This window comes from Carettochelys insculpta, chromosome 12 (genome assembly GCF_033958435.1).
Source record: "Carettochelys insculpta isolate YL-2023 chromosome 12, ASM3395843v1, whole genome shotgun sequence".
Taxonomy (NCBI): domain Eukaryota; kingdom Metazoa; phylum Chordata; order Testudines; family Carettochelyidae; genus Carettochelys; species Carettochelys insculpta.
The window spans coordinates 2,237,963-2,252,904 of NC_134148.1; the positions used below are offsets into that span (position 1 = coordinate 2,237,963).

Genomic DNA, 14,942 nt, shown 5'->3' on the forward strand with positions numbered 1-14,942 from the left:
TTTAACATGTCCAAAAAACACTGAATCTGGAAGCACATGGAAATTATACTGGCAAGATTGTGTGTTTCACCCATGTGTAACTATTCTAGTTTCAATTAATAATTTTCCTTTTCTGAAATTGCAGTTTTTCCTCAGACAAAAAAATTCTGCAAAACCGATACAACTTTTGCACCTAAATTCTGATCAGAGCCAGCGGTTTGAGCACTAGTCTGTTAAAACCGGGGTGGAGCAGTCAAGCCTTAAAAGGGCCATATAGAAGTCTGGGGCAAATATATTTTGTGGGGTGGGGGGTATAGCTCAGTGGTATGAGCACTGGACTGCTAAACCCAGGATTGTGAGTTCAATCCTTGTGGAAGCTATTTAGGGATTGGGGCAAATAGATGTCAGGGATGGTGCTTGGTCCTGCCAAGAGGGCAGGGGACTAGACTAGATGACCTCCCAGGGTCCCTTCCAGTTCTAGGAGATGTGTATCTCCACTTATTATTGTATTTACTAACTCTGATAGGACCGCCAGACAATTCTAAAATTTCCAGATATTGGGCAATTCTACTTCAAAAATCTCACTTTAAGACACTATGAATTAGTATGTATTATAAAATAGCCATAAACCTGATTTTTTCCACTGCTTGACACTGGACACTATCAGTAAGCTTTTCTGATAGCACGCACTGTCAGAGAAACCAAAACACAGAACACTAGACGGGAGACTGGAACTACAATCACAGATCTGCAGCAGGCTCTGGGCCAATCTTACCACATAATCCTGAACAAGGTTTACTGAACCTGAAACAACAGCAATCTTGGTTGAATGCCACAGACAGAACACAGACTAGAATCCTGGAATCTTTTATCAGGGAGCGAACAGTGGAAGAGGGGTGGAGATGAGCCATCACTAGAAGACCAATTTTTAAAAAGCTGGACTGTATATTTTTGTAAGTACCAAGATCATTTACGCATACATGGACTTTAAATCCACTACCATTAAAATCAGCAAGTGAATATTTTATACCCTCTTCTGACATCCCCCAGTGCTTCAGCTGATTTAGGTCAAAAGTTTACTAATTATTCTAGCCTAAGCACCGAAACAGACTCTCTCAACTCCTGCATTAAACAAAAGAATCTTGCCAATTTAGGGCTAATTCAGGCCATAAAAATATAAAACAGCAGTAAAAGGCTTTGCTATCTACAAACACATAGATCTTACAAGTTGCTATGGGCTGGACCGTAATGCCTGTGTGGAGCCCAAATGAAATTAATGCTCTCAACATGCTCTAAGACTGGGGTCAGCAACCATTCCAAGGCAGAGTGCCAAAATTTGACCTCTGTGTACAGTCCGAGGGCCAATCACTAGTAGTCCTACTTAAGACAGCTTCAATCAATCAATAAAGATGCAGAATTTTACTATTTAGATGCTGGTTGGTAGCATTAGCTGATCTTTCCCTAATCCACAGGCGGCACAGCTCTGAGCTAATTCCCCGCCACCTGCAGGAGGGGGGACAAGCAAGGCTGAGCTCCCCACTAGCATGCCAATGAAAGTCAACTTGCATGGTGCTCTTGACACTCATGCCAGGGATTGCAGACCACTGCTCTAGAATCCATTTTGGGGAAGCTCTATAATGTATAGACTACATGACCACAAAGGTCCTTCTGGACTCAATCTGTGAATGTAATCACAGAATACTAGGACTGGAAGGGACCTCGAGAGGCCATTGAGTCCAGCCCCCTGCCCTCATGGCAGGAACAAGTACTGTCTAAACTATCCCTGACAGACATCTATCTAACCTGCTCTTAAATATCTCCAGCAATGGAGATTGCACAACCTCCCTTGATAATTTATTCCACTGTTTGACCACCCTGACAGTTAGGAAATTTTTCCTAATGTCCAATCCAAACACGCACACACCCCGCTGCAGTTTAAGTCCATTGCCTCTTGTTCTATCCTCAGAGGCCAAGAAGAACAAGTTTTCTCCCTCCTCCTTATGACACCCTTTTAGACACTTGAAAACAGCTATCATGTCCCCCCTCAATCTTCTCTTTTCCAAACTAAACAAGCCCAATTTTTTCAGCCTTTCTTCAAAGGTCATGTTCTCTAGACCTTTAAATCTTTCTTGTTGCTCTTTTCTGGACCCTCTCCAATTTCTCCACATCTTTCTTGAACTGCAGTGCTCAGAACTGGACACAATACTCCAGCTGAGGCCTAACCAGTGCAGAGTAGAGCGGAAGAATGACTTCTCGTGTCTTGTTCACAACACACCTGTTAATGTATCCCAGAATCATGTTTGCTTTTTTTGCAACAGCATCGCACTGACTCATCAGCTTGTGGTCCACTATACCCCTAGATCCCTTTCTGCTGTAGTCATTCCTAGACAGTCTCTTCCCATTTTGTATGTGTGACACTGATTATTCCATCCCAAGTTGAGCACTTCATTAAACTTCATCCTGTTTACCTCAGTCCATTTCTCCAGTTTATCCAGATCATTTTGAATTATGCTCCTGCCTTCCCAAGCAGTTGCAACCTGTCCTAGCTTCGTATGATCTGCAGACCTACTAAGCGTACTCTCTCTGCCAGTATCTAAATCATTGATGAAGATATTGAACAGAACCGGTCCTAACACAGACCCCTGCGGAACTCCACTTGTGACCTTTTCCAGCAGGATTGAGAACCATTAAGAACTCCTCTCTGGGTATGGTTATCCAGCCAGTTTTGCACCCACCTTATAGCGGCCACATCTAAGTTGTATTTGCCTAGTTTATTGATAAGAATATCACGTGACACCATATCAAATGCTTTACTAAAGTCTAGGTATACCACATCCACAGCTTCTCAGCCTATCAAAGAAAGCTATCAGATTGGTTTGACATGATTTGTTCTTTACATATCCATGCTGGCTGTTCCCTACCACCTTCCAAGTGCTTACAGATGATTTCTTTAATTACCTGCTCCATTGTCTTTCCTGGCACAGAAGTTAAGCTGACTGGCCTGTAGTCTCCTGAGTTATTCTTACTCCCCTTTTTATAGACGGGCACTATATTTGCCCTTTTCCAGTCTTCTGGAATCTCTCCTGTCTCCCATGATTTTCCAAAGATGATAGATAAAGGCTCAGATACCTCCTCTATCAGCTCCTTGAGAATTCTACGATGCATTTCATCAGGCCCTGGTGACTTGCACACACAATTTTTCTAAGTGATTTTTAACTTTTTTTTTTCCCCAAACTTCTAACCCTACCCGTTTCCCACTAGCATTCACTATGTTGGGCACTCCTTCATCAGACTTCTCAGTGAAGACCGAAACAAAGAAGTCATTAAGCATCTCTGCCATTTCCAAGTTCCCTCTTACTGTTTCTCCCTCACTGAGCAATGGCTCAGCGAACGACTTAATGAAGATCAAGGTCTCTTGTATGTATGAGAATGATGGGCTGGGGGCAAGGTGGGGGAGAGGTTAACTAACTCCTGTCTTCCAGATGTATTGTCTGGTAAGACCTATTGCAGGAGTCTAGGTGACCAGGCACACAACTACTACTGCTCCAAGAATCTATGTATCTTGATATACAGACGAGAGATATGTATACCAAAGATCACACCTTAACTCAGAAATTTAATGAATGAGGCTGCTGAGTGGTTCACATGCAATTCTAGAAAAATCTCAGTTTTCAATCTAGTCTTCAATGGTCCTTCATACTTCTCTAGCTCTTTACCCACACTCTTGGCGAAAAAGGCTGACAGTTCAGGACTAATTTGTGTCACTGAACTGTGATTAAAATTGGTGATTTTAAAATCAACTAGATGAAGAAGAAACCATACTTAAACCATCCATTTTAATTTTGTTTTGCAGTTGTTTTCCTAGAGAAATGCAGATACTCTGATGGGAACACACACTAAAATATGTTGATATGCAGCTAAATATAGCTTTTACACTACATTTGGTACTTTTAACCAAACAGAACATACAGGGTCTATAAAAAACAATGAGAAGTCCTACGCCACCTTAATGACTAACAGATTTATTGACACAAGTTTTGGTGGGCAAAGACCCACTTCTTCAGATGACATGCAACTGACAAAGTCAGTCTTTGCCCATGAAAGCTTATGCTCCAATAAATCTCAGTCTATAAATTGCTACAGGATTTCTTGTTGTTTTTGCAGCTAGAGATTAACAGGATTACCACTCTGAAGGCTGTCTGCACACATCTAATTAAGCATTTATAACAACGTTACATTTATTCTGACATTTAATTTTTCCATTTATGTTGGAAAAATGTTGAATGACACCTTTCTGTTAAGACTAATTTTTGTACCTGTGACTTCAACTTAAAAAGTTCAAGTAGTCTTCTAAAGCCTTTTTTTTAAGAAAAATTACCATAAAATGTGCTGAATACATTAAGTTTCTAGATGCATTTTGTATTTAAAACAGATTTAAATTGCTAAAGTGTTCTGTGCCATTAGTGTTTTTAACTCAGTTATCAGAAACAATGTCCTTTCAGATTTTAGAACTAGTACATCTCTTCCATATGCCTCACCTTTATTTCATTAAAAAATATTTTCTGCTTTTTCAGATCCCAATTGGCTTCTCAAAACTTCAAATCAACTAATCATTAACCTAAACTAGTTGAGCAACTAAAAAATGAAGAAAAATATTGTCACTGCAGATGCAGAAGAGGCTGCTATTGTCAAAAAGTGATTTAGCACTGCAACAAACTAATAGGATTTCCCCAATACTTCAGCTCTTTTAAATTTTCAGCATAAGACATGTACTGCTGGACTTTTAATTTAAATGACGATTACTAGTAAATCTGTTAATTCCAAATTTAATTTTAAATAGTTTAAAAATAAAGATTTAATACAAATATCCAATAAAAACAATTTTCATCCATTGTAATCAGCATCAGAATACCGCAGAGGTACCATAGGGAACGATTTAGCTTCCTGCCAGAACACCTCTAAAAAAAAAACACAACAGCGCCTGATGCCCCTACTCTCTGTTTGTAGGATATAGTGAATGCTATACATTCATGGTCACTGCTGTTCATCCATTAAACCTCATCTACCACAATGGATTAAAAAAAACAAAGACTAAAGGAAAACTCAATATTAAAAAGAACTCACTCATTTCTAACATACAATAGTTTTGCTCTTAACTTTCACAAGAGCCCTTACAGGCTCCTGTCAAGCAAATTCGTGTCATTGCTTTGGAACAGTCAGGAAGCTGGTTCAGCTGCAACAAAGTGCATAGAGAGACTAAGTAGTGAGTCATACATATAAAAATATTGTCTTATCTGAAAGCAGTAGATGAAGCAGCCCTTTCAATTATCACAATTTTAATCATCACCACAACTCCTACCATTTGCTAGTTCATAATCAACACTTTAGGCTCTGTGAATGCATCCAGACCACTAGCGTACTAAAGGGTACTCTGGTTTAAATTGCCAGTGTTTTCTAAAATTTACATAACTGACAGTCATATTTTAAGCAGAGCACCATTCTGGAAGTGGCCTAATAATCTGATTCAGCATAGTACAGTACCAACATAAGCAAGACAGTTTGTTACCTTTGTATCAAAACACAAACACACAGAGACCACCCTATATGTTTCCAACTGTTGAAAGTTCTGATGTAGATTTTTTACACAAGAGATTAGTGTCAAAAGACCATTTAATATGTACTGTTATATTCTTTCATTTCTTTTTAAAAATTTTGCATAGCCAGACACTCAGAAAACAATTAGCATCACATTCATCATTCACATTGTACTCATTAACTACAGGACTTTCTAAACGTACTCAGAAAAAATTAGGGTTACAAATCCAGAGATAAATACCTCCCCATTTTATGGTATAAACTGATTAATGACTCAACCAGAAAAAAAAACATATCTTGTGATGTTGACCAAACTGTATTTACACTCGTCTTTATAGACCAAGTTCTTTTGATGGATCAAAAAGAAAAAAAAAGAAAGCTTAAAGATTTAAATCAGCTTTTTCCCCACTCCCTCCCACTTTCAACAGGGTGCCTAATAAACTGCCTTTAGTTTTCTGAAGTCCAACACAGTTAATTGACCAGAGACTTTATTTTTGTAAGAGGCAGTGTGAGGGCTGAACAAGGCTCACCCAGTCCTGAAACAAACTGATTATAACAAAATAAACAGTCCAAAATGAAGAGGCAGACATGTAGCACTTTAAAGACTAACACAAACACACAAAGGGAGACCACACAAACCTGTCTTGTTTCATAATTGGAAGTTAGCAGAAGTAATTACATTCCTATTCCTCTTTATGTGCTACCATCCTTCTCCCAATTAGACTACAGAGATCAACACCCTGTCATACTTGTTCAAAGAATAAATAGCAGTCAGAACACGGCAGAAGCAAATTACATAGCAAATCAGTTACCACCTGTCTAGAGCCAAAACAGACAGGTACCCATGATTTTTAATCCCTTTGGTTAAGGCCACTGCAGGCAACAAGTTTGCAGACGTCCAGTGAGGGAAGGTAGTTACACACACAGAGCTGAGCCCGGAAAGCAATACAAGGGTGGCTCTCTCTCCACTTCTCCACCCCCCAAATTCCAACCCGAAATGCATTCCAGGAGGAGCAGGGTCCAAAGATCACGAAATCCGCACCTGAGAGCCCGGCACAGAGCTTCGGGAGCCGGGACTTTGGCAGGGGCGGAGGGGCTCTGGGGGAGGGAGGCCGGCCTGCCTTCCCGCCCGCCCGCCTGTGCAGGAGGTCAGCCCCCCCGTGTCGTTACTGCACCGAATTGGGAAACGGCTACCGTGGCCCGCCTCGGCGACACTTCCGCAGAGGCACTGCCGGGCCCGCGGCAGTCCCCCGCCGCCCGGAGAAGAGTTCCCCAGCCCCCGACAAAGGCGTCTCCCCCTGCCCGCCCACCGTCCCGCGCGGATGAGCCCGGCCCGGCCCGGCCCGCACCTGGATGACCTCGTTGACCTCGCGGATACACTCCACCATGTGCTGCAGGATCTGCTCGGCCGTCAGCACCTCGTAGCGATAGTCCTCTTCCTGCTCGTGGCCGCCGCCGCCGCCGCCCGGGCCAGGCCCGCCGCCCAGCCCGCTGCCGCCGCCGGGGCCCAGCCCGCCCGTCTCCCCGCACAGCAGCCCGTCGCGCTCGCCGCCCACGCCCAGCCCGGGCTCCACCAGCTCCACCTCGCCCAAGTCCAGGTTATCGTCGTCGGGCTCGTCCTCCTCGTCGTCGTCGTCCTCGTCCTCCTCGGCGCCGCTGTCCTCGCTGCACTCCTCGTCCTCGTCGAACTCGTAGTTGTAGCCCTCGTCCGAGTCCATGGCGAGGCGGCGGCGGCGGCGGCCCGGGGCCCGCCCGCCCTCGCTGCCTGCCTCCCCGCCGCGCGGGCTGCTGGCTGCTCCTGCGCCGCGGCCTGCCTCAGCCTCTGCCCGCGGGACGACACCACACAGCGCCGCTGCCGCTGAACCAACAAAGGGACGCGGCGGGCCCGCTCCGTCACCGCGCGCCGCCGGACGCACGCACGGACGTACGGCCGCACGCAGGCAGGCGCGGCGGACCTGGGCCATGCGCGGCGTCACGCCAACGCCCCCATCTTGAGCGTGGCAGGAGATGGGGGCGGGGGGAAACTAGCCGGCCTCGGCAAAGCCCTGAGTTTTGTTTCCGCGGCAGCTGCCATCTTAGAGCGGGGGGGTGGCCGGCCATCATTTCCGCTCCGTCGTTTACGCCATCTTGGATGTGGCCAAAGCCCACTAGCCGCCCAGACACACATTGTGTCCGCCATGTTGAGTGTGGCAGCCCTTCCCCCCCCCCCCTCCCTCCCTCACTGCTCCACAAGTCAGGGCCCACTGGGGCAGTTAAGCTGCTCAGGCCCCCTCTGTAAAGGGGGAGGTAGCCCGGCCCACGCTACGTGACACCCAGGGGTTGCCTGGCCTGCCCTGACCAACCCACAGCACCTTGGCAGGGGGAAGCCTCGGCAGGGGGAGGAGAGCCCTGGCATAGGCATGGGATGATGGGAGTGGACCGGCAAGATTGGGGTAGGGGTGAGTAGGAGGATGGGACTGGGGACAGCAGCGGGCACAGGGTGCAGGAAAGTACCGGCATGGTTTCAAAGCAGGGCGGTATAACCCAGAACGGTGTGACAGGGTGCTGCAACCCTGCACTGCGCAGGGGGGCGGGAACCAGGCCTATTGGGTGGAAAAGGCCCCGCCCCTGAGGCCCAGCTGGGCATGCGCTGGCTGCCGCCCCGGGTATAAAGGCTGGAGAAGCCTGGTAGTTGAGGCTGGCTGGCAGGGGGAAGGAGTGCTTGCTGGAGCTTGTGTGTGGCAGCTCCCTTCAGGAGGTGGTGCAGCAGCTGTCTGAGCCGTAGTCCACAGCAGGAGCAAGGTAGCCCGAGTTGGAGAACTCAGAAGGTTCCTGGTGTGCTCAGCATGTTGTAGTGAGGATCCCTGGTGGCTGAGGCTACATACTCACCACCAGCAGGGCCCTGGGCTGAAGCTTGGTGGAGTGGGAGTGACCAACCTTCCCCCTTCCCAACCTCCCTGAGCCTGAGGTGGGGGAAGTTAGGCCCCTGAGGCCTGTGGACTGGGACTAGGCTGCTGAGGCCCACCTAGGCTCCTGTGGACTAGGTTGCTGAGGGTAATGCATGAACCATCAGGAATAAGATCGGGCAGGGCACTCTGCCACAGATTGGAATGAGTGGATGGAATTTGTAAGACTAGTTCAGTTAAAAGTGGAATTTGTGCTTTTCAGAAATGCCACCAGTCCCTAAGTATCCCATTTCCAATGGGGAAGGAACCCAAAAATGCCATGTGGGGTGCCAGGTCTCCTCCTCCATGGGCACAAAAAGTGGAGGGCCTACAAAAACTTATGAACACCTTGCAAGTTCACGGGCTTCACTTGAAAACTTTCCAAGGTTGCAGATCCCCTGGATGCTATGCTGCCACCACTCAGGTAGAGCAAAAGCCCCCTTAACCTAGGAAGATACACCTGGGATTATCTCCTGAGGGGCACCTGAAGCTTTTAACCCTCCCTCTGGGGAAAGTTCAGACACAAAAATTGTAATTCAGTAGCTGACCATTTGGATGAAAATACAGACTCTTCTTAGGACACAGGATCAGATCAACTGCTTAAAAACAGATTTATTCACAAAACAAGAGAAAAATAAATCAGGGGTAGCACACGCAGAAAAATATTTCCCTGGCATTCAGCTTGAAATATACGGGGGGGGGAAGAAAAATCTCAAGTCAACAACAACAAACAAGAGAAGCAGAGCAACTGAACAACAAAACAAGGCCATAAGAGAAAAGAGAGTGCCAGTCCAACTAAATTCAGAATAACCATAACCTGATCATTTCTAATCATATGTTTCTCTTTTACTTACACCTCTATAGCTGATTCTGAGACAATCAGGATATTTATGATTTTCATTCCAAGTGGCTGGGAGACATCTTTTCCCTGCATCTTTTTCTCTGCTATTCCAGCAGACAAAAAGCCCTGAAAACAGCAATTGTTCTCAGTTCAAAAAAATCATTCCATTCCTATTGGCTCACCTGGCCTCAAGTAACCTCAGGAAGCAATCAGCCCCCTCCCTACTCATTCATAAGGTATGGTCTTGGTATTGCTTTCTCACTCCAGCAGGGAAATGGTCTCAGTTTAAGAAAATCAGTGACTACAATCTATCAGACTGCTTGGCTGCCCACTGAGACTGCTAGGGTTCCAAACATCTTTAAAAAATAAATTTATCTCAACATAAACACTGTGAGTGTGTATTTCCCTATCAATCTCATGTTGGTACAGCAAATCCCTATAATACCATATCAGTTTTGATTAAACTGAAATGACGGATAATGTACTGTATTTTATTAGTTGAATAGTAACTGAGAGGTAGCCGTGTCAGTCTGTTTTCTAACAAAGCAAAACAGCGGTCATGTAGCACTTTAAAGACGAACAAAATGATTTATTAGGTAGTGAGCTCATCATTTATTACTGTAATAAATCATTTTGTTCGTCTTTAAAGTGCTACATGACCACTGTTTTGTTTTATCGGTTGAAAGTAACAATATTAATTAAACGAAATCAAAGCTACCAAAACTCTGAAAACATTTCTCAAGCAAAGCTTGTGGTGGGGCATTCTATATCTTTTGCAGCACTTCTCTGCATCATACAGGAGAAGGAGAGGTGGGCTGACAACCTTATGGAACTAGAGAAACACCATGTTTTTCTGCTTGGTTACAGGCCTAATCATACAAACGCGCATGCTTACTCTGCGTATGAGCAGTCCCTTTGATTTGAGTAGCCGTGCTCCTGGGTATCAAGTTAAGCATGTTGCAGTTACAGTGATCGGGAGGTGAAATTGTCTGAACTACAGTTGAGACACCAAGTCCCCTAAAACAACAACAAAAGTACACAAAGAAGGACTTTTGAGTGGCTGAGGACTGTTTAACTCAAGTGTGCTCTACACACAACATTGCACAGATTCAGCTGAAGATGTGATTTTAGCCAGGGCAACATTTAGAGCTGCAAACAGGCCCCTTGATTCCCACAGAAATGGTGAGCACTCTGTCCCTCCCAGACTCTCCCAGGATCGGGCCCTTTAGCCTCATTCAGGACGGTATCTGCAGTGAAAGTGCAGTCCATTTCTCTGAGCACATGGCTATGCTTAGAGAGCAAGTATGCCAGCCCCACAGTAGCAACTCTGGGGCAGCCATGGAGGACTCAGCGGCCTTGTGGATGAGGCACAGCCTGGACCTCAGGAGACCTCAGCTCCCTCCCCAGCTCTGCCACAGACTCAGGGGGGACTTTGTCAAAGCCCTGTGAGCTTCCCTTCCTCGTGGGCATGCTGGCAAATGAGCCCTGGCTGTGTATGAGAAGCCTGGGACAGATTTTCACAGGTCACTCTGGAGAGCAAGGGGAGTTAGGCACCTATCTGCATCTTTGGGTGCTTAAATCCCTTGGAAGATCTGACCCTCAGGTCAACACAGCACCTTGACACACACTTAAACTCTACTCCAGTCAATACGATCTCTACTGTGCTTTAAATAAAGCTCAGGCATAAGTGCTGTGCTGAACCAGTGTCCCTGATGCCATAACAGCTGATTCTTGGCCTCATTCCCCAGTCCCAGAAACGTGCTTTCCCTAATCTAGGCCTGTGTGATCTCACAGTGGGGGAATGTGGAGGGGCTCCATAGAAATGAATGGCGTGACACAGGGGTGAAACCATGGGGAGTGGGAGGAGAAACAGGGCCAGTGTGACAGTCTGCAACAGCAGCTTCCAAGGGTAAAGACAGAGATGGTGGTTGTCGTGGAAACGTGGAAAATGTAGCAGCTATTTCCCCAAAGCATTTCTAATGGGGGGGTTTCAGTGAAGTTACCAGCTCCAAGAGCCCCTGCTGTCAGTGTATCCAGTCATCCTGTCTCCAGTCCCTCAAGGCAGTGTCTCTCCAGGGGGTGCTGGTTCTGTGCTCTGTGGCGCACAAGGGGCCTACTGGCTGCAGAGTCTCCTGCCTAGGGTTGCCAACTGCCTAATCACACAAACCCAAACACCTTGCCATGCCCTCTGCCCTGCCTCTGCTCCACGCTGAGCCTGGGGTAGGGGGTTAAGGCGTAGGATTGGGTGAGTGTTTCAGGCTCTAGGAGGGAATCTGATAATCTGCCCAGACTGTGTGCTGCTTGGGATCCACACACATATATACCCTCAGCAAAAGCCCTAATCATAGAATCATAGAACACTAGGACCGGAAGTGGCCTCGAGAGGCCATCGAGTCCAATCCCCTGCCCCGATGGCAGGACCGACCACTATCTACACCATCCCTGATAGACATCTGTCTAATCTGTTCTTAAATATCTCCAGCAAGGGAGATTCCACAACCTCCCTTGGCAACTTATTCCAGTACTTGACCACCCTGACAGTTAGGAACTTTTTCCTAATGTCCAACCTAAACTTCCCTTGCTGCAGCTTAAGTCCATTGCCTCTTGTTCTCTCCTCAGAGTCCAAGAAGAACAAGTTTTCTCCCTCCTCCTTATGACACCCTTTAAGATATCTGAAAACCGTTATCATGTCCCCCCTCAATCTTCTCTTTTCCAAGCTAAACAAGCCCAATTCTTTCAGCCTTTCTTCATAAGTCATGTTCTCCAGACCTTTTATCATTCTGGTTGCTCTTCTCTGTACCTTCTCTAATTTCTCCGCATCTTTCTTGAATTGGGGTGCCCAGAACTGGACACAATATTCCTGCTGAGGCCTAACCAGCGTAGAGTAGAGCGGAAGAATGATTTCTCGTGTCTTGTTCACAACACACCTGCTAATGCATCCCAGAATCATGTTTGCTTTTTTTGCAACAGCATCACACTGTTGACTCGTATTTAACTTGTGATCTACTAGAACCCCTAGATCCCTTTCTGCTGTACTCCTTCCTAGACAGTCTTTTCCCATTCTGTATATGTGAAACAGATTATTCCTTCCTAAGTGCAGCACCTTACATTTATCTTTATTAAACTTCATCCTGTTTACTTCAGCCCATTTCTCCAATTTATCTAGATCATTCTGAATTATGACCCTATCCTCCAAGGTAGTTGCAACCCCTCCCAGCTTGGTATCATCTGCAAACTTAATAAGCATACTTTCTATGCCAACATCCAAATCATTAATGAAGATATTGAACAGAACTGGTCCCAAAACAGACCCCTGCGGAACCCCACTTGTTATGCTTTTCCAGCAGGATTGAGCACCATTAACAACTACTCTCTGGGTACGATTAGCCAGCCAGTTATGCACCCACCTTATTGCAGCCCCATTTAAGTTGGACTTGCCTAGTTTGTCGATAAGAATATTATGCGAGACCGTATCAAATGCTTTACTAAAGTCTAGGTATACCACATCCACTGCTTTTCCCTTATCTACGAGTCTTGTTTTCGTGTCAGAAAAAGCTATCAGGTTGGTTTGACATGATTTGTTTTTTACAAAACTATGCTGGCTGTTCCCTATCACTTTACTACCTTCCAAGTGCTTGCTGATGACTTCCTTAAGTACCTGCTCCATTACCTTTCCTGGCACAGAAGTTAAGCTGACTGGCCTGTAATTTCCTGGGTTGTTCTTGTTCCCCTTTTTGTAGATTGGCACTATATTTGCCCTCTTCCAGTCTTCTGGAATCTCTCCTGTCTCCCATGACTGTCCAAAAATGAGAGCTAACAGCTCAGCTACCTCTTCTATCAGCTCCTTGAGGATTCTAGGATGCATTTCATCAGGCCCTGGTGACTTGCAGACATCTAATTTTTCCAAATGGTTTTTAACTTGTTCTTTTTTTATTTCAAAAAGTAACTCTACCCCTTTTCCACCAGCATTCACTATGTCAGGCATTCCTTCAGTGAAACCACTGAGCTCCCTACCACCTAACAGAACAAGCTGAAAGTGGCTCTCACCTCTGACATGGAGCACCATCCCCAGAACAGTGCCTGATGCAGAGACAAACACAAACCATCAGGAGTCAGCCCCCCTACCCCACATTCCCATCTGCACTATAGACACATCCCAGTTCCATCACCCCCCTAGCCCAGGTTCCCCCATACCAATAGAAAAGCTGGAAGTAGCAGGTGAGCAGAAGCGATGGCTCCTACATTTGATGCTGGCCAGAAATCTGCTCAGAGACCACAAGACTTTGTACCATCCTGTACGTAGCCGTATGTGCTGGAAGAGGTAACAGAGAGGTTGGCACTTGGGCAGTGCAGTTCTGTTATTTCTCCGGAGGCTGCTCTTTTTGTGTGATTAAACATTAATACTACTCTTAGACAAACCAGCCACCATAGAATTACCGCATAAACTGAATGTGGATTCCTCCTCCTGAAAGAGGGAGCCTGGAAAAGAAAAACAAACAAAAAAATGCATGTAAAGCAATGTCGTTGTAAGGGGAAAACCACTAGCTTAGGGGCCTGCCAACTCTGATCTGCCTGGACATTGCCATGTGACTGAATAGTCATTCCCAGGGCTATAGGGAAAAGTCATACTTAATGTTAAAGTCCCTAACCACATCTTGGATTTTATCATGATGTTCAGACACTCCATTCCTTCCAAGCAGTCTCTTCTTCACTGAGATATTGTTTGCACTATTCTTCTGTCATTGCAAACAGAATCAACCGAGAGGCTGGGGACCTCTTATGAATTATAAGGCATTGGGGATTGCTACTGACAGTGATAGTTTGGAGCTGTTTGAAAGGGTCCCCTGACAAATGAGATAAAGGACAGTGTCCAGTCCGTAATTATGAAATGAAGCCAGTCACGCAGTCAAGGGCAAGCTGGGTAAACACAGTACAGGTATATTCATTAGAGATGTGATTTGTTGTTAATACAGCTGTGCATCCCCTGGTGTGGACAAAGTCATACACATCTCCCTTCCACTGGACAGCACATCCTCCTTCCCCCAGGGTAACAGCTGTATTAGGCTACATCAACACGCCCCTACCTGGCACTGTAGAAGGGGTGTTCAGTCAGTGTATTTAATCCGCCTGGCTGCAGGGCAGCAGCTGGGGGAAGGACAACCTTTAGTGCCTGATATTTTCTCACAATCCCAAACAAGGCAGGAGGTTGATCTCAGCTTGCCTGGCAAACCAGGGCCCAGTACTGGCACCCACATGGGGCTGTGTGTGAACTCAGTGTACCCTTGTGGGGCTGCATGTGAACTTGGGCCTGAAGCGCTGTGGCACTGTGTGTGGACTAGGGGTGACCCCATGGAGCCCTGTGTGGACGAGGGGCACCCCCATGGGGCTATGCCTGGACTAGCCCTAGGGCTCGGTGACCCCTGGCGGGGGAGCTGGAACTCCCCTGCCCTGGGTGTGGGGCTAAGGGGGCTGTGCAAGACCTTAGGCTAGGTGTGTGGAGAGCTGTCTACCACCCTGCACAGGCCCCCAGGGGACCGCACTCTGGGCTGGTGCTTGAGCACCCTGCCCCGCCCGCCCCCACCGGCTGACGCCCCGCCTCTGCC

At 46.4% G+C, this 14,942-nt stretch overlaps 1 protein-coding gene across 2 annotated transcripts in view; it reads right to left on the reverse strand.

Moving 5' to 3' along the window:
• Nucleotides 1-7,538, reverse strand: part of ARIH1 (ariadne RBR E3 ubiquitin protein ligase 1) — a 101,193-nt gene extending 93,655 nt beyond the window's left edge. Inside the window, exon 1 of one of the 2 annotated variants that reach the window (XM_075006435.1) lies at nt 6,924-7,538. In XM_075006435.1, the coding sequence (XP_074862536.1) occupies nt 6,924-7,538 (615 nt within the window). The remainder of the gene's footprint in view (nt 1-6,923) is intronic. The other variant, XM_075006436.1, reaches the window with a different exon arrangement.
• Between the last annotated feature and the right edge of the window lie 7,404 nt (nt 7,539-14,942).